The 18,613-nt window shown below is 44.0% G+C and overlaps 1 protein-coding gene across 1 annotated transcript in view; it reads left to right on the top strand.

The window, feature by feature from the left end:
- Nucleotides 1–18,613, top strand: part of SKAP1 (src kinase associated phosphoprotein 1) — a 374,118-nt gene that overhangs the window by 337,469 nt on the left and 18,036 nt on the right. Inside the window, exon 12 of the mRNA XM_036755929.1 lies at nt 15,715–15,826. Coding sequence (XP_036611824.1) covers nt 15,715–15,816 — 102 coding nt within the window. The 3' untranslated portion in view covers nt 15,817–15,826. The remainder of the gene's footprint in view (nt 1–15,714; nt 15,827–18,613) is intronic.

Here is an 18,613-nt window from a genome sequence, read left to right as displayed (position 1 = left end):
CCTTACCTAAGGACACTTCCTTTACCAATACAAATAGATAACTCTTCTCTGTAATTTATCATTTTAAAGCACATACTAAATCATTCAGAGGTTAAATAAGTTGCCCAGGGTCACATAGGATGTACGTGTATGCATGCACACATAAACACACACACATACATATATGTATATACATACACACAGACACGCATATATAGTATATATTTGGCCCATATGTATATATACATGTTCGTATGCATGCTTGCACACATATATGTATATGTGCATATATACATATAGATAGTCCTGAGTTTTTCCTAATTCACTTTTGACTTATTTTCTTTAGTTGGATCGAGGCATCCAGATTCTTAAGAGATCTGTCTGCCTCTGGAGTGTCCACATTTAAGAGGCCTGGGTTGTGGCCTGAGACCATAGCAGGCTCAGTTCATACAGTATTAACTAGAGGAAAAGAAAGCAAAGCCAAGAAAACAAAAGCTAAGAAGTTCTGGCTTAGTTTCGCTAAGGCCATTTGTCTTGGGACAAGTGAGGCCTTTGTCAACCAAGGAAGAGCCAGCCAGGGACCTGACAAAAAGCCATTTCCTTCCAGAGCCTAGATCTGATGGAAGGAATTGTTCTCCAACCTCAAGCTCAAGCTCAGCAGCAACAAGCTAACCCCAAGGCCACCAGCTGGATTAGACTGAGGGTGGGGTAGTTCACTGCTACAGAGTGGTGCCATGTGTGGGCTTCTCTGCTCATCCAAGATACATGTAAGAATCAGCCAGCAGGCAACTTTTTGGTGTCCAGTACTCCTAAGTGCATGTCCCTCCTCCCTTTTCTCCCTCCCTCCCTCTGCTGAAAGAATGGTCCTTCTTCAGAGTGGGCTAATGAGAAGGGAGACAGCCCTGGGTTGATAAGGGGATAAGGAGCTTCATTCTTGAATTCCTACTGCACCCTGCTGTTTCCCCACCAACTGTCTGTGTTTCCTTCAGTCTTGAGTCCCACATAGAAACACTAGAATTGAAGGTGACTACAAGAGGATTACTTATGTCCAAATAAGAATAAGCCCAGAAAGAGAGCCATTTTTCCTCACCAAGATGAGAGAGAGAGAGACAGAGACAGAGAGAGAGACAGAGAGAAGAGGGGGGAGAGAGACAGAGAGAGAGACAGACAGGCAGAGACAGAGAGAGAGAGATAGAGACAGAAAGAGAGAGAGAAGAGGGGAGAGAGAGACAGAGACAGAAAGAGAGAGACAGAGAAGAGGGGAGAGAGAGAGAGAGAAGCTCCCTGCAAGCTCTATCTACAAGGAGAAGACACAGTTCCTAAGGCTGTTGTCATTAAAATTCAATTCAGAAAGTTTAAGTTTCAGTCCTGGCTTAGATATTCTCTAGGTGTGTGACCCTAGGGCAAGTCACTTTTGCCTCTCTGTGCCTCAGTTTCCTTATATGTAAAATGAGAAAGTTGGACTTGATGGCTTCTAAGGTCCCTTCCAGCTCTAAATCTATGATTCTATATTGTTGTTGAGTCATTTTTCAGTCATATGTGACTCTTTGTGACTCCATTTGGGGTTTTCTTGGCAAAAGTACTGGGATGGTTCATCAGTTCCTTCTCCAACTCAGTTTTCAGATGAGGAAACTGAGGCCAACAGGGTGAAGTGACTTGCCCAGGGTCACACAGCTAGTACTCAGGAAGATGAGTCTTCCTGGGCTCTGTGTACTTTGTGCGCCACCTAGCTGCCCCTAGCTTATGATTATATAAGCCTATGATAATTCAACAAACATTTAAGTGCCTTGTATGGGCAGGATACTATGTTAGGACACTGAGGATATACTCCAATACCATCATGGGTCTGTGGTCTTATCGGTGTAGGTATTATTTGTATGAGATGCAGATCACAGCCCATCCATGCCTGCCCAAACTATGCAACTTGTCCACATCCTTCTGTAAATTCAACATGGGGGCAGTGGGGGGTCCACCCAATATGTGAGGGGCCTTCTTTGCTCTCTCTCGATATTCAAAAGATACCAATAGAATACGAAGGCTAGTCATCATTTATGCCTCATTCTCAGCATGCAACTAGCCCATCTTTTTCATTCACATATTTATTATCTGTCTTTACAATATATACTTGTATATTACTTTATAACAATTTTAGAATATATATACATACAAATATGTGTGTCCATATGTGTATATGTATATGCACGCACAAAAAACAAAATAGTCACTGTTTTCAAGGAACTTCTAATTCTACCAGAGTAAACAACATATATACAGAGAAGTAACGAAGAAGTCTTTGAACTTTGCTCCTAGAGAACAAAAAAGAGCCAGTGGAAGACGGGTTATCTCACCAGAACTATTCCAAGAGACCCTCTAAAAACCTCATCTCTTTGCTCCAAAAACACAAAAGAGCGCCACTCGAATAGGGAGACACAACAGCTTAGACAAAAAGTCTCCTTGGGAGTCTACTGTCCCTTATTCCAAGAGACTGTCATTGGCTACCTCTGTTCCGACAGAAAGGGGAATCTAGACATCCAGGGGACTTCTTGTACATAAGGCAAGCCAACAAAACATGTTGGTGTCCAGAGCTAGTATTGTCAATCTCATGATCATCGAAAAAAAGCACCTGCTGCTCCCCTCCCCCCACCCTACCAAACACTTATATTCTCAGCTACATTTCCACTTAATTCCCCAACTTCCACTTTGATGGCTTTAAAATATATTGAAGGGGAAAGTGGGTAACAAAGCAGACCACTCTGGCAAGTACCCAGTGGATAATCATTTTGTTCCTTCCTCTGGGGGTTCAGGTTTTAAAGGTTTTAAACCCTTCCTGATGAAGGAAATTAGCTTTTTCTTCCCCCCCCCCGCCCCAACCTCATATACACACATCCCCCTCCTCAGTGTGGAGATGCAGCTCAGTGCCATGGTGGGATTTTAACTCCCTTCAGTGGCTCCAGATTGTGGGCGCTTGTGCGGGCTTTCTCACACGTAACCGATTGCTCCTGAGAGCCTGCCTCTCGTAAATTACTTTGCACGATGCCCGCGACCACCGCAGAATTCAAGTTTGAATAGAGCAGGAAAAAGGTGTTTGAAAGGCCTGTTCACTCAGCTGCATTTTAATTTCCTTTTCAATCTTGTCCCAATTAATTTCACAGAATTAATCTCACGGAAGCAAACTCGGCAGCGTCGAGGCTGCAGTTTTAGTGTGGCGGGCGGGTGCTCTGCCTGAACATGAAATAGGAGCTAATATAAAAATCCATCTGCTGCGTTTGAAGCACGCGCGGCTGCCAATCAGTCCTGTCTGACATTCCAAGCATCCACAGCAGGGAAAAGTGATTTGGGGGTTAGTGGCCATCAGTACTTGGAGGGAGTTCAACAACAGGTGTACTCCCCAAATCCATCCAGCCTGGGCACTGGGCATCACAGGGCAGGTGCTGAATCACCCTCTGTGTGATGCTCTCATTCCCTGGTACAGCACCTTCCCTCCCAAGACCTCAGTGACTTTATGCAGACCAATATTGCTATGGGTAATGAACATCATCCCCCTATCAATTGTGGGGAAAGGAGGCATGGGATGAACGAAAACATTGGTCCTAGTTTCCAGGGCATGGGCCCTCTTGTCTCTGCCTGTCTGCTTCTCTGTCTCTGTCTGTCTCTCTCTCTCTCTCTCTCTCTCTCTCTCTCTCTCTCTCTCTCTCTCTCTCCCCCTCTCTCTCTCTCTCTCCCCCTCTCTCTCTCTCTCTCTCTCTCTCTCTCTGTCTTTCTGTCTCTCAGCTCCATGGCTTTCACAAGGAAGCTTCAGAGCTTTCTTTCTATATAATAAAGGTGTATGCCAAATAACTCACACCTACTCTTAAATAAATAAATGCCCATTATGAAAATAAGCCTCCTGTGCCAGAAAGTAATTTACAATGATAACATGAGCTGCTGAACAGATAGATGTGCCTGTTTAAAGGGGAAAAAAAGGAGTAGAAAAAACAGCTCTTGGTCTCATTGTCTCTCTGTCTCTGTTTCTCTTTCTGTCTCCCTTCTCCTCTCCTCTCTCACATCTCTCCTTCTTTCCCCCTGTCTTATGACAGAGTGCCGGAAAGTTGGATCTTTGGGGTGTGGAATGGCTTTTCCCCTGGAGTTTCAGTTGCCCATACAATCAGTGGGCATTAGCTCAGGAATGGGGCAGGATTATAATCCTTCCCTACTTGTACTACACAGCCTTAGAGCAACAAGTTAAACATCTGGAAATTCCCAGGTGTCCTGTGCACAGTTCAGACTTCTGGCCTAATCGGTGCCAGCAGAACATCCTCAGAATTGGGACTGTTTCAGGCCATATCAGCTTTCTTTGCTGCTGGGAGCCTTGGAGCCAGGTTCCAGAGTAGCATTCACCCCAAGCTGCTATCAGATTGAAATGGGCCTGTACAGAAGGCCCAGTCTGGCATGTAAGGGACTCAATTCATACTGTTGCCCAAGGTGGCACTTAAGCCTCTAAGAGCTCCCCCAGCTACTTAAACTCATATGGGATTCTGACCCCCTCTCCCTCCTCTATTTTTTGATCTCTGATGCGGCAAGGTCAGCATTAGTAGCATGGCTGGCATATGTTAACTAAACATGTCCTCAGTTGTCAGAGGATCTCAAAGTCCAGGGTTCTCCACTCACCCTTCCAAAGGCTACTTTTTCAAATGTCAACCCTTCCCTTCCCCTCTCCAAAAGTATGCTATAAGAATTATTCAAATACGGTAATACTTCCAGTTTTAAGTGTGCTTAATTGGATGTGACAATCCCCCCCCCCGAAAAAAAAACAGATGTTAATTCTCTCAGTTGCTTTAAATGAAGGAAAAATATACATACATACATACATATAGATAGATATGCACATATGTATGTGTGTACGTATAATTTCTGGTTTTCCAGAGAAAGGAGGTGTTTGGTGACATCTAGTGTCCATTTAAGTCTTCCTCAGGAACAGGACCTTTCAGTTTGCCGGGTGGGGTGGGGGAGGGGAGGCAGTATTGCAGGGCCATGTGGGGGTGAGTAGGGGGATGTAGGCCAGGGGCTCAGTAGGCCTGAATGGCATGATGAAACTGATCAATGCTTGTCAAATAGCTATTATCCACCTCTGACCTCACCAAAGGGGGGGGAAGTTTAAGGGGGAATGGATATTATCTGGAAATGTCTGTCCTTATTTATAGTGGTCCAGGAGGGAAGCAGGAAGCCCATCCCCAATACCCCATTGCATGTTAACAAGCAGTTCGGTCTTGTGCTGTGATGACGGAGAAGATGATGACGATGATGATGGTGGTGTTTGCTCTCATTAATAACCTCTATGGGAGGCTATAGAGTTAGGAAGATGGGAATGGGGTTTGGGGTCAGCTGGAAGGCAACGGTCATACACCGGTCAAATTCAGTAGAGGCCATTCCTTTCCCCCAGACAGGAACCAATCGTCTAGAACAAACCCTGGCAGCCTCATTCCTTCCAGGTAATTTTTATAAATGAGGGGACACCCATTCCAGGAGAGGACAAAGGGGTGTGTGTGTAAACCTGCTTACAGGAAGCACAATTGCCCATCAGATCTGTCCTATCTACACTAGCCATTTATTATTTTTAAAAAAACACATTTTTTCCCCAAACAGAGAGAGTAAAGCTGGCTTTTCCCACCCCAGGCCCCTCTCTTGCAAACCCCTGTTCAGAGCAAGACCCTTAGCTTCTCTCCCTCCTCTGCCAGCCCTTCAGTCAGGTGGAAATGTAACACATCTCCCTCCAGACCAGATAATGAACCACAAGACTCTTGCAAAAAGTGTTTACCTAGAACCATCTAAACCATCTCGGGGTTGGGTTAATGCTCAGAACCGCCCGTTGCTTTGCAAACTCCAGCGTAAAAAAAAATCCAGCCATTTATTTTACAGTGAATTTATAACAAATGCTGTTAAAGGCTTCGTCTTTTGACAGAGGTAATAATAAATTCACTGTTAAAGACGGTAGTTTAATTCCTTATACCTCCAATACGGCACAGAATAAACTATATTCATCACTGAGTAATTTTTTACCACATAAATCTTTAAAACTAACCGGTGAAGGCTGTTGAGGCTGAAATATTGTGAATTTATTAGATATGCCCATGTAATATTGGATTCGGAGGTTTCCATTCGAATATATTACAAGGAAAATTTGTGTCTTTAACGGTGACGTTCCCTCCATTTTCCGCAGCCAGTATTATAACAAGCAGCTCCTCTAGAGTCAACTCCACGTTTATTAGACAGAGATTTAGTAATAAACTCCTCACTAATCTGCCAAAAAGGCTGGATGACATTTCAATGAGATTCTCTATTTGAAATCCGTGGTGAAAGCTTTGTTTCCATGTAATGGTTTTCTCAAAAAGAACTCAGATTCTCCAAACCTGTAGGGTTGCCTTGTTTCATTTCAATATTCATGGCGATTGACCATTTGACCAAACTAGAAAATACCAATGCAGATTATAAACCAGATAATCTACAGTTGGGGGCAACAACTTTTGTGTTGCTTATAGGTGTAGAGGATTTAGGACAATTAGTTCAAGAGAAAATGGGAAGGAGCAGACCACCAAAATAAACAGTATCAGAGATATAATTTTAAAAGATTTTCAGACTTGGCCAGGAGAGAAAATAGTTTCAGAAAACTTGCATTTGAAACTTTTATTTTGAAATGTGATAGATCTCTTTGTAACTCAGTTGTTTCCTCAAATCCAGTATATAACAATCCTGTTGCAGAATAAAATGTTGTGAGAATATCTGTACCTGACAGATGAGAATATTCAGAACCTTTCTCCTGATTTGCTGGTGAAATGACATTTAAACCAACCAATTGATAATTCCCAAACTGTAATGCCTTCTCTAGTTTCATTAAGGAGACATTAATATCACTGGAATGAAAAACACATTTTATTTTTTTTTTTAGTTGCAGAAATTTACAGCAAATCTTTTCAACCCACGAAAACCTCCCTTCCATAGCCAAGGCAGTGGAAGTTCTAAATAACCAAAAAAACTTCCAGAAATCCCTGTGAACTTTAGGATTTTTTTAATTAAATTAAATTAAATAGGCTGACTAACTGTTAAACAAAGGAAGAAAATCTTCTGGCTGCCTAATACTGCTGCCCATCAGAATAATTGTTAAAAGACAGAACCCGGCTAGGAAGATAAGAGTATCACCAGCAATTAATATTCAGCATTTCACATTACAGTCAAGGGGAGGTATTTTTCTTTGTGATGTGGCTCATAAGCCAGGAGTGTTGGAGAGCTGGCCTCAAAGCAGTGTCTTCTTTTTGTACAAGTGGATTGAGAGAGAGAGACCCACCGCTCCATCTGTAAACGAACAAACATCTTGATTTTATAGCTATTTGCTTTGTAAAACTGAGAAATGAAACAAAAATTACTGGATGCCTAAGTAACACTTTAATTCCAAATTCATTTACGCTGTAGCTCTGTGGTTGTCACAAACCATAATGCAGTATTTAATTAAAATAACAGAAGTGTATCTCGATATGTCCTGGGGTAGCTATCACCAAATTATGTCTATGCCATCCGTATTTTATTTATGAAATGGCAGATTCTAAGGTGCAACTGAGCTGATACAGAAGAGTAAACATTTTAAACCTGCATTTTCTTTCTATTTTTTTTTAAACAAATGCCTCATTTTCGGCTACAGTCTTTTACAGTTTCTTCCTTTGAGGAAAGGCTGTTCGGTGGGATCATTGTAGCCTCTATGAAAATCCCTCTTCATTGTGAGTCTCAAATTCTTGCTTTTTCAACTATTGACCTCTCAAGTTTTCTGGCTGTGAAATCTCCCCATGTCTGTTGTCATGGAAAGGCTTGTGAGAGCTAACACAGAGTCCAGTCTAAGAATGGCACTTCTTGGTGGAACTTGGACATGGATTCCAGAAGAGCCAGAGGAGCAAACCTTTTCAGTGTGTGTGTGTGTGTGTGTACACTTGTTCCCACACTGTCTCCCTTGTACCTGTTTTTTTTCCACCTATAAATACCCTTTATGGTTTACACGCTTGCCTGCCCGACTTTGTAGATGTTCAGGAGCAGACATACTGTTCCTTTTCATAAACGCATAGCATCTATCTTACACGCACCCACTATCTATCTCCCCGTTCACGTCGGCTGTCCCATCCACCTCCTTGTCTGCAGAATTATGTTCAGTAAGGTCCCGATTTATAGGAAATAAATAATGAAAATGGAACAGACTGGGAAAGATAATCGAAACATTCAAATTGTAATTTTTCACTGTACTTTCGACCAACAGTGTCGGTAAACAAGCAGATGCTCCAGAAGAGGCGCAGAGGCCGAATCCCTAAAATTAGGCATCTTCCTCCTCTACTGAAATCCAAGAGAACATTCAGAAGGGGTGAGGGAGTGGGTGGTTCTCTTTACGGCTTCTTTGCTGGTTCCCTCTCTTCTATCTCAAGATGCACCAGAGATCTTCCCATTTTTAAGTGCCAAGTGTTATCACTGACGTTACCATTTTTCATCCTTCTCTCTCCTTTGCCTCCTGTATAATTACAAGGGCCTTGCCATTTTTATACAGTCGTAAAAGACAATCTGGAGAATTGTGAAACAGAAAGAGAAAATAATTGCAGTGACCTTTTTAAAGGAAGCAGCCCTTGGGGTTACTGTAGAGAGATATTTTGATAATAGTAGATCATCTAATCACCGTTCCATTTTACAGAGAGCACCTCTGGACGAGGCGAAACCTCACACGCTCTCTTGCCGTTGTTTGGTTCCCTGTGGCAGGGAACACGGGAAGTTAACTTCAGTAAGCAGCAAATGTCCATCCAACAAGAGCGCCAGACTTTCAGCCGCATAAAAATTATAATAATGATTGGATTCCAAACAAATTTAGGAAATCGAGTGTGTTAGAAAGCAAATAATAAAAATATCCTTTCAGTAAAAGAAGAGGATAAGGTGATAAGAATAGCCTCCCCCCCCACCTCCTCCCTTCCCTTTCCAACAACTTTACCATTAAAGTTGCACCTACAGCTAGAAGTTTGTCCGTGAAAAATGGTCATTTTGTTTCTCTGCTCAAAGAATGTTATTAAAATGCTAATTTAAAAGAAAAAGGAGTTAAATATCTAGCGATGGTGCATTCTAATTGCAGCCATAATGAGCTCTCTAAATGTGAGTGCCCCTGACACACACAGAGCATAAACAGCCAGTAAACACATCATTAGTATCCACGTTCATTTATTCTGGCGACCTCGCCATGACCCCACTGAGGGTAGGGTGAAAAGCAGGTGGATCTGGCTGTGACACCCCCTAGAGGGATTCAGGAAATGAAGCTATAAGGGGTTGCCATGGAAACGCCGATGTGTGCAGATGATGTAACACACCGACAGGCTGTAGGGCTTCGCAACTGGGACGTTGCCTTCCCCTCGCCAGAACAATCTTAAGGATTAAATTATTCATTTCTTTAATTCGCAGTGCAAAAGAATTCCTAATTTCCTGGGCCCTGCCTCACTCCTCTTCCATTTGTCTCTATTCAGAAATGGGGGTGACCTCACATGTTTCTTCTCCCTCTCCCCCCAATACCCACCTTGGGTTCTGAAACTCCACCCTCCCCCATCACCATTCCTGAGAAGATTTTTGTGGCAAACAAGAAAAATCAGAGAGTGGGATCATTAAAAAAGCGCTTCCGAAAGGGGGAAAGGAAAACAGTTTGAGTTAAAATTGGAGTGGCGGGCCCTGTCCTTTCCCAAGTCAAGGCACAGTGACCTGGCAGTGAAGCAAGGGCACCTGCCCAGGGCAAGGTGATTGGCTTAGAGCAGGGTGAGGCCTGTTGGCCCAGGCTGCCAAAGACTGCAGAGCCGACAGGCACAAACCCCAGATGCAAGCACCACATGCCCAAGGTACACGGGAGAGGGAAATGAGAAAATGAGCTTCCCTCCTGCCCCCCATCTCCAATTGAGAGAATCAAGATTAATAAAAATAATTCTTCAGAGAACGATCTCACTCCATCCTGTCCTATTTTGCACCAAACAGCCTCAATAACCTTACGGCAACAGTAGAATAACTTTTTTTTTCCACGTTCTTAAAAAGGGGGCGGGGGGGGGGAATACTGTTACCGGAAAAGACAATCTTCTGAAATTATTTTAAAATAAAAAATATCCCAGCCTCCGCCCCCCCCTTTCGTTGCACTTTAGATGAACCTGTGATATTGTAGCAATGGCCCTTGAAGTGCAGTCGGGAGGTGATTTAGGAGAATATTAAAGGCAAAGTGGAGATTCGAGGCGCCTCTCTCAGGGAGATCTGGAGAAATACGCAGCACAGATGGGCCGAGCAGATTAAACATTTCCGTCACATTGTTCCCAAATTGTGTTGTGGTGCCTGAGGCTGGTACTGCGGTCAGAACAAAACAGAGCCGCGCAAAGCTGGGAGCTGCTTCGTTTATGGAATACATATTAATACGACAGTCTCACATGGCATGGCAATCCTGTCGGCTCCGACCGAATGGGTACATTCCCTATTGTTCCTGAATGCCGTTCTTTCTGCTGGGCCCTCCTGGTTAGCCGTGAATATATTCACCTCTCTTCCCAGTTCTCCCATCCCTCTCCTTGAGGGTCCGGCTGGAGTGTCTTCTTCCCTCTCCCTTCCCTGATGTATCTATATAAGCCCAGCCTGGACGTTGAACTTCACTGCCCTGTGTTTTCCTTTCTTCGGGATGCACACATGTGAAAACTCACCGTGTGTCATGTACCTTACTCTGTAAACATCCAGTTCGAGCTTTCAGACACCATAATCATCTCTATGGATCTCACATCCCCAACACTTACTCATTACTGGAGAAACTCTAGACTCGGGAGGCTGACCTCCTCTCCCTTGAAGCACTCAAACATTCTTTTTTCGTCTAAGTACATGTTCAGATCCACCCATTACTCGCCCTACCCAGCCTTGCTGTATGCCTTTGTACGTAAATGCTATTAGATACCTACCTACATCTGTCTGCCCCATGACTGCACTTGGCCAACAGTCCACTTACCAGACTTTGGCACATCAGAACCATCCACTACCAGTTCACAGAATTATGTTTTGCAAGTTCCCGGTAACAACAAATAAATAATGGTTCAACAGAGCAATGTTAATAATTCATTTTTATTATGATTTATTAGACCAAAACTCTGAATAATGAAAGAGAAGAACACGATTGCCAAGAACCCAAGACAAGGAGTGAGGCTGATTGGCAAACTCTCCAAGCTGCCAGAGGTTTATACAGAATGCAAAGCTCTGAACCTTTCATAGGCTCCAGCTTCCCCTAAATCACTGACCACCCAGCTGACCATTTCCCCTCTCCCTCTGAAAACACTCAACGTAAAACCACTTGTGCCGGGAAATTGGCACCTGTTTGCCTGTAGTGAGTCATTCTGCCTTCCAGCCTTGTTTTTCTCAGAAGTTAGAGGGGTGGTATTTATCATGGAGCCCTGGCTTCATTTAATTTTTGACATCCTAAGAAGGCAATAAATTTTCAAAATAGCTCCAGTACCAAGCAGGATTTTAAAAGTTAGAAAATTCTTGGCCAACCCAGAATGATAATCCAACTCCAGAATAACACAAAATCAGCATTGCTTATAAATTAGAATTTTCTGTTAAAAAAAAACCTAATGATAATATATGATACACCACCACTAATAAGAGAAATAAGCAATCATAAACCAATAATTCTGTGATTGATTAGCCTTTCCTGTACATATATCAATGAGTCATTGATTTTCTGTGTTAAGAACTGATCAATTGTTCTCCTGTAGTAGAATCATGTTGTTTACAAAGCCTACTGGAATGAGCTTAGGATGTTAAAAGTACAAAGATGTAAGAAATTTGCAGGGACTTCTATCCCATTGAGGCCTAGGGGAACCCCATTAGAGAGGAAAGAGAATTTCCAGGAAGGAAGTTTTTGTCATTAATGTCCTCAAGAGCAATGAGACTGTCAAGTAACCCATTCCAGAAACCATCTTGTGGGTTTGGAATGAAGCCCTCAAAAGACACGACTTTCCAGTCACTGTCTAGAAGGAATAAACCAGCTTAGTTGTCTGTTGTGCCAAGGAAGAAATGGTCCCTTCAGCAGGGAAGATGAAACTCATTGTGGAAGCCACGAATCACACTGGGAAAACCAAGCCGGGAAACATAGAATTCAGACTCTCCTTTCACCCCAAGAAAGCAAGCCTAGGCTGGATTGATGAGGTAGGCCCAGGCCTCCAAGACCACAGAGGCTTCCTTTTCCTCTTACCCTAAAGGAGGATAGAAAAATGCCTTTTGTTGGAACAACCCAAGACTCACTGAGCCTGGAAATTGAATTCTCATCCCAGGACAGAGTGGTCATTCCAGGTCATGTCTGTGCTACTCCAGGGGAGCAGTGTAAGAGATTATACAAATAGGAACCAGCAGGGAGGAGAGAAATTAAAATGTAGCAATCACGTAGTGGGGGTATTTAATCTCTTTTAAGGCTTATGATGGGCGCCTGCTGTTTTTCCCCTGATATCCCCTGACACCTACTGACAGGGTATTTGCAGCACCACACAGGGACTCAGGGCCCTGTGACAGGAGGAACACTAAGGAGGTCCGTGATAGTCTTGAAGCTATAAAGAGCGACAGGGAAACCACTTGAGGCAGATTCAAGCTGTGTGATCCGCCCGTTGTTGGTGGCCATACTGCTTTTTTGTTTATAGAATTTGCTGTTCTTTTTTATGGCAGGTTTGGTGGGGCTTTTTTTCCTTGTTGATGGAGATTAGCTGCATAAATCCTTTTATGGGAATGTGCGATCCCCCATAAACACTGTTGATGGTTGCTGATGAGGAAGGAGGAGGACTGCATCTATTTCAGGTTGCTCTTCCATACAGAAGCTGCTCTGTCCTCCAGCCAGAGATAACCGGAACCAAATAGCCATTCTTTTTCCAGTTCTTTCATTATTTGGGTAAAAGGAGGGGCACGGGGTGAATGAAGAGCTGGGAAGAGGTTAATTGAGCCTAAAGCTTTTTATGGTGAGAGGATTCATTAAAATAAAAGCTTGTAAAAATGTAGCATGGCCGGAAACAGGGACAGCTATGGAAGTAATGTTTGGACTGTTGTAGTCTCACCTGGGAACCTTTGTGGTTGACATCTCTGAGTTATAAAAGTGCCAGACTTTGGGATAACATGACTACCTATGTGCATGAAGAGTTACCTCGACCTGTGTGTTAAAACACATGAGCCCTAATGCCTTGTAACAGTCAGTTGAGGCATGGTGCTCACTCCTTTGGTGTGGGTGAGGGTCCACTTCCCCATTCAGGGTTAAGGGGCTCCGCAATGTTAGCTTATAGTCCAGTCTTTCCCAGTATCCAGATGGGGAAAATTCAGACTATGGTGGGATTGTTGATTCCAGGAATCCTGTCCTCCCTTGCTACTCGAAAACTAAAACACAAGAATCAGCAACTTCATTCTAAACTCGAGTAAATTAACACCTCCAGACAGGAGCAGGGTTCACCCTGCGCTGGGGTCTGCCTGGCTGAGCCAGTGTTCTCTTCGTTTTAATAGTTTAATAAAAATTAGCATAATTAACGAACATCTGTATGATCCAGAGTGGTGCAATTTGGCACTTGGAAACGAGGGCTTAAACATGATTGCTGTGAGTTTAATGTTGTTTTAATTCTTTCTGGCACTGTGCAGTGAAATAAACGTTTGGTGGTGATCGTGCTCGGCCGGATCTAATTTGCATTTTTCTCCCTTTGATTATGAGCAATTGTGGACTCCCCAGCAATTCATCAAAGCAGAAATTATTTTAAAATACCTCTTGGTGTTCTGCCTGGGCTATAGCAGTGCATGGGGGGTGGGGGGAGAGTGAAGGAAAAGCTCAGTTTTCTCCATTCATGCTTTAAACATCTCAGCCCCATAGCCCTTCTGGTACTCTGCCAAGGGACAAAATGTGAAAGAGGCAGGCAGATTCTGGGCCCACTAGGTCCCCAGATTAAGTTCCCAGGCCCTGATGGCAGGATGTAGTCTCTGAGGCTCAGTGCTATCCTTCTTGCATTGCTGTACGTTTCTTTTTGTTTTCAGGGACTGAGGGCTTTTTCCACTCGTTTCAGTTATTGCCACTGTGGTGATGCTGTTGCATCTGAAAACAGTAGGGTCCAGTGTTCACCTCCAGCAAAACAACACTAACTTGGAGCAGGGCACCTCTGCGCTGCCCTTTGGAGCTTCATCTGCTTGCTCCTTCTTTTCATTGACAGAGAATAGCTTCCCCAAGATCTAATCTCCACTGACCCAGCATCATCTAAGGGAGAGCCCATGAAGCAAAAGCCTAGGGCCCTGCCTGAGCTCCCAAAGCAGGCATGCGACAGTATCTGGCAGGTAAAACCCAAATCTATAACAAGTAGGTAAGCCGTTTTGATCAGGAAGATCTCAAACCACGTTGTACTTACTTTAAGCCTCCCACCCCTTCCTTATGAGGTGGTGAAAGGGTTAAAGATTATGGTTTTTACTTCCTCCGGTATTGAGATGAAGGGTCCCCATGGACTTGAGTGCTACAGCTAGGTGGTAGGTGGATAGCACAGAGCAGAATTACAGAGATAACTGAATAGAGCAGGGCTTAACTCTTATACAACCAAGTCAACGTAGCGTGGGATGGAGGAAGAAAGTGTTAAGACAATACAGACAAGCCCAGAAGAGGGATCTCCTTGTACCTCCAAACAAGGTCACCTTAGACTTAGCGGAGGGAAAGGAAGGGGGGAGGGGGTGGGCAGAAAGCATTAGTTTGGGCACATTTTTTCTTTTAAGAGCTTCTGATCACAACAAAGAAAATATTTCCCAGCACTTTCAGGCCCAACCCCTCTGGGCGAAAGTGTGCTTTTCTCTGGTGCTGGAGGAGTCATTTGAGAAGACTGTTTGTCTCCAGGGATGGCTCCAGCTGCTCTCTTCCTGCCACCTACCTTGGCGCTGTAAGCCTACTCAATCACCAGGGGAAACTACCAGAGATATAACTAAGTCTGCTCTTTAGAAAAATGTCAAACCTTCATCTAAGAGCGTAGCCTCTGCATTACCTTGGTGATGGGTCATAATTCAATAACCCCAGCAGGTGTAGAGAGACAGCTTTCCGCTGCATAAATGTAATCCCAGAGATCAAGAAAGTAGGCAGTAAAAAGAGACAATGCTGAAAACATCCAGGTTGTTTGACTTGGAATAGACTTGGAAGACGTAGCAGGGGGCTGTGGAAGGAGCAATGGATCTGAATCAGGCAGACCTGGATTCCCTACTTTTAAACATTTATCAGGTGTGCAGCAAAAGGAAAATCAGTTAACTCTTAACCTAATATGAGGAGGTTGGATTGGACAGCTCCCATACTCCAGCCATCACCCTCACCTCCCTCCCACCAGAACTCTGGACTCTGACCCTGGGATGATGCTGGATTCTGAAAACAAGATTTCGCCTCATCTTGCCCAGAACCAGGCCTCCACTGCCTCTTCTGGAACAACTCCATACAAGACCACTGCTTGGGTGCTACCTCTCCCCTTTCCAGCTCCCCTTTATGCATTATCCCCAATTAGAATATAAGCCCTTTGAGGGCAGGGACTATTTTACTTGCTTGTATTTGTATCCCCAAGGGCTAGCACAGTGCCTGGCACATAGCGAACACTTAAATGCTCTATCTGTTTTTCACCTTTCAGTTTTCCCATGAGAATGTTGTAAGGGACAGACAGCATCATGGCCAGATCCCAGCAGTGATTGTCTTTCCTCCCTCTCTTTCAGGAGTATAACATGTACGGCTGGTGGGTAGGAGAACTGAACAACCTCATCGGGATTGTTCCAAAGGAGTATCTCACATCTGCCTTTGAAGTGGAAGAAAGATGAAGCCTGCCAGGTATGGGCCCCTATCCAGAGAACTCCTGCTTGTGAATACAGACATATGGGGTCTCCTTCCTTTCATTCTCTGCAGAAAGAACAGAGTTCTCAGTAAAACGTCCTATCCCATCATACAGAAAGACATTTCCTTCATCAGCAAATACTAGTCAATTAATTCATCCTCCGTCAGAGATGGGCTTGGGATTGTTTTGTTTGTTTGTTTCTGGTTTGGATTCATCCCAAATTCAATTCAACAGACATTCATAATGTGTAATACCTAGTGAGTAAAGTGCTGGTCTGAGAGGGCAGGAAGACCTGGGTTCAAATGTTACCACTTACAGTTTTCACTAAAACTTTCAGCACTGTAAGCATCTCTCAGAGAGTTAGGAAGTGTTGATGGGGCATTGGTAGGGGAAGTTCCCACTGGCAGCTCCCTAAACCAATGAAATCTTAAATCCCATAAAGGCCTTATACAAGGCACGATGGGGAAACAAAGGAAAAACAAGTGTTCTGGACTTCAAGGAGTGTGCTCCCTACTAGAGGGATACAAATGAACACAAGTAGTAGATAGAAAATGTATTTTAAGTTATTTCGAAAAGGCGAGAATGTGAACCACCGGGGAGATCAGGAGGCATGGTCTTGTGTAGAGGCGGGCTACTTTGGAGCAAGATAGGGATCCTGTGAGGCAGAAGGGAGTACGCTGTAGACACGGCAGACCACCTCGCAAAGGCACAGGGGTGGAAGATCTGTATGTACATGTGTATGTCAGGTGTGCACAGCAGCTAGCCGGCCAGCTTGATCAGAACAGAGTGGGCATGAAGGGGAGCAATATGAAACAAGACTGAAAAGCTAGGCCATGCTTTCTCCTGGGACCCCTTATGACCACCTACATATACTTTATCTGTGCCATGGAATAGGATGCAGTTCACCAGCCTTGATTGATGGAGGCAAACCCAATGGTTTGTCAAGGCTTGATGAGTATGAGCTATACTAGGTCACCAGATTTCAAATGGGGTGCACGCATGCGTGGGTGTGTGGGTGGGTGGGTGGGTGGGTGGTTGAGGGCCTCCCAGAGGAAGACCTGGTAGTCTAGAGGAGTCATGATGCTGGAAAGATGTTATCTCCATCTTCTGGCTTGAAGAAGGGTGGACCACCTTTGTTTGGTATGGGGCTTCATAGGGTGACAGTGGGCCTTTGCATTTCTGAGACCAGAGGAGAAAAAGGCAAATTTGAGAATTTGGCAGGGAGGTGCACAAAGATGGATCTTGTTTTCCTATGCCCATCGGGTAGCAACTCAAGCCAGTCCTCGAAGCCTTGACTCCGGACTCTCCTGAACATATCCTGAATTATAGCTACAGTCAAGGGTGTGAGTTCAAATCCTACCTCTCACACTTACTGTTGAGGGCCAAATCCCTTAACTTCCCAGTGCCTCAGTTTCCTTATTGTGTAAAAATGAGGGGAGGGGGGCTGGACTCAGTAGCCTCTGAGTTCCCTTCCTTCTCTAGATCTACGATCCTATTGTCCTTCTCTAAAGAGGACTCAGCTGTGAGCTGCTGCTCTTCTTAGGGAAGTCTTTCACATGAGCACTGGAAGAACCCATTCCCTTGTTCACTTCTTTCAAAAGATTATAGACATGAGCACTAGCAGAGATCTCGGAGAGCACTTTTAGAGTGATTTACCCAAGTCACTCTGTGGCAGAATTGAGATTTGAACTGGGTACTTTGACTCCCAATCACACCATGTTTCCTAAAAATGCTTCACACTTGAATTTTGATGGGTGGAGGGCAGTGGAGAGTGGGTCCAGACAAGGGCATTCATCAGAGCTGATTAGATTGTAACTTTAGGGTCAAAGAGTTGCCTGGGACACTGAAGGTGAAGTGATGCCCATGGAGTCACTTAAGTGGAGTAAGAGATCAAAGGCAGCACTCAGACCCAAGGCTTGGCACTCTACTCACCCACCATGCTGCCTTCTTGACTTGAGTGTGAATTGAGTTTAAGTGAGGCAGAGCTGAGACATCACCCTCATGATGTCTTTGGTCCTCTTTGAGAACAAAGGATGAAAAACAGTACCAGCCATGTTGCTTCATATATTGCATCCAAAGTGTCTACAGATGTTGAGACCATGGAGAGTTTTAAAAACGTCTTTTCAACTTTCACCTTATAAAAGCAAATTCTTATTTCCCTCTCACCTCGAGGACTTACAACATGTGTCCTCTCCAATCTGCCCTTTGGGGGCACAAATGGGATGTGAAACAGTCATAAGACAAATCCTACCTTCACCTCAGAATGTATCCTCTCCCCCCCTGACACTTTTAAGATTGATCTTTCTACCAGACAACCTTACCTTTCCTGTTGTTGTTGTCGAGGCCTGTCTGAGTCTTCATAACCCCATTTGGGATTTTCTTAGCAAAGATACTTGAGTGGTTTGCCATTTCCTTCTCCAGTTCATTTTATAGATGAAGAAACTGAGGCAAACAGGGTTAAGTGACTTGCCCAGAGTCACCCAGCTCCAAAGTGTCTGAGGTCACATTTGAACTCAGGTCTTCCTGGTGCTCCATTCCCTGAGCCATATTTCCTCACTTAGGATCATAGAATTTTGGATCTAGAAGCAGAAGGAACCTTAGAGATTATCTACAACCCATTCATTTTGTAGATGAGGAAAATGAGTCCTTGAGAGACTACTAAGGTAATAAGAGGCATTCTCAGGATTTGAACCTTGGTCCTCTGGCTCTGAATCTAGTGCTCTTTCTGCCTCACTTCTTTTCCCATTAAATTATAACAAAGAACTGGGTGTGATGGAGAATAC

Source organism: Trichosurus vulpecula, chromosome 4 (genome assembly GCF_011100635.1).
Source record: "Trichosurus vulpecula isolate mTriVul1 chromosome 4, mTriVul1.pri, whole genome shotgun sequence".
Taxonomy (NCBI): domain Eukaryota; kingdom Metazoa; phylum Chordata; class Mammalia; order Diprotodontia; family Phalangeridae; genus Trichosurus; species Trichosurus vulpecula.
Note: the sequence above shows the minus strand (reverse complement) of the source record. Positions and strands in the feature narration are given on the sequence as shown.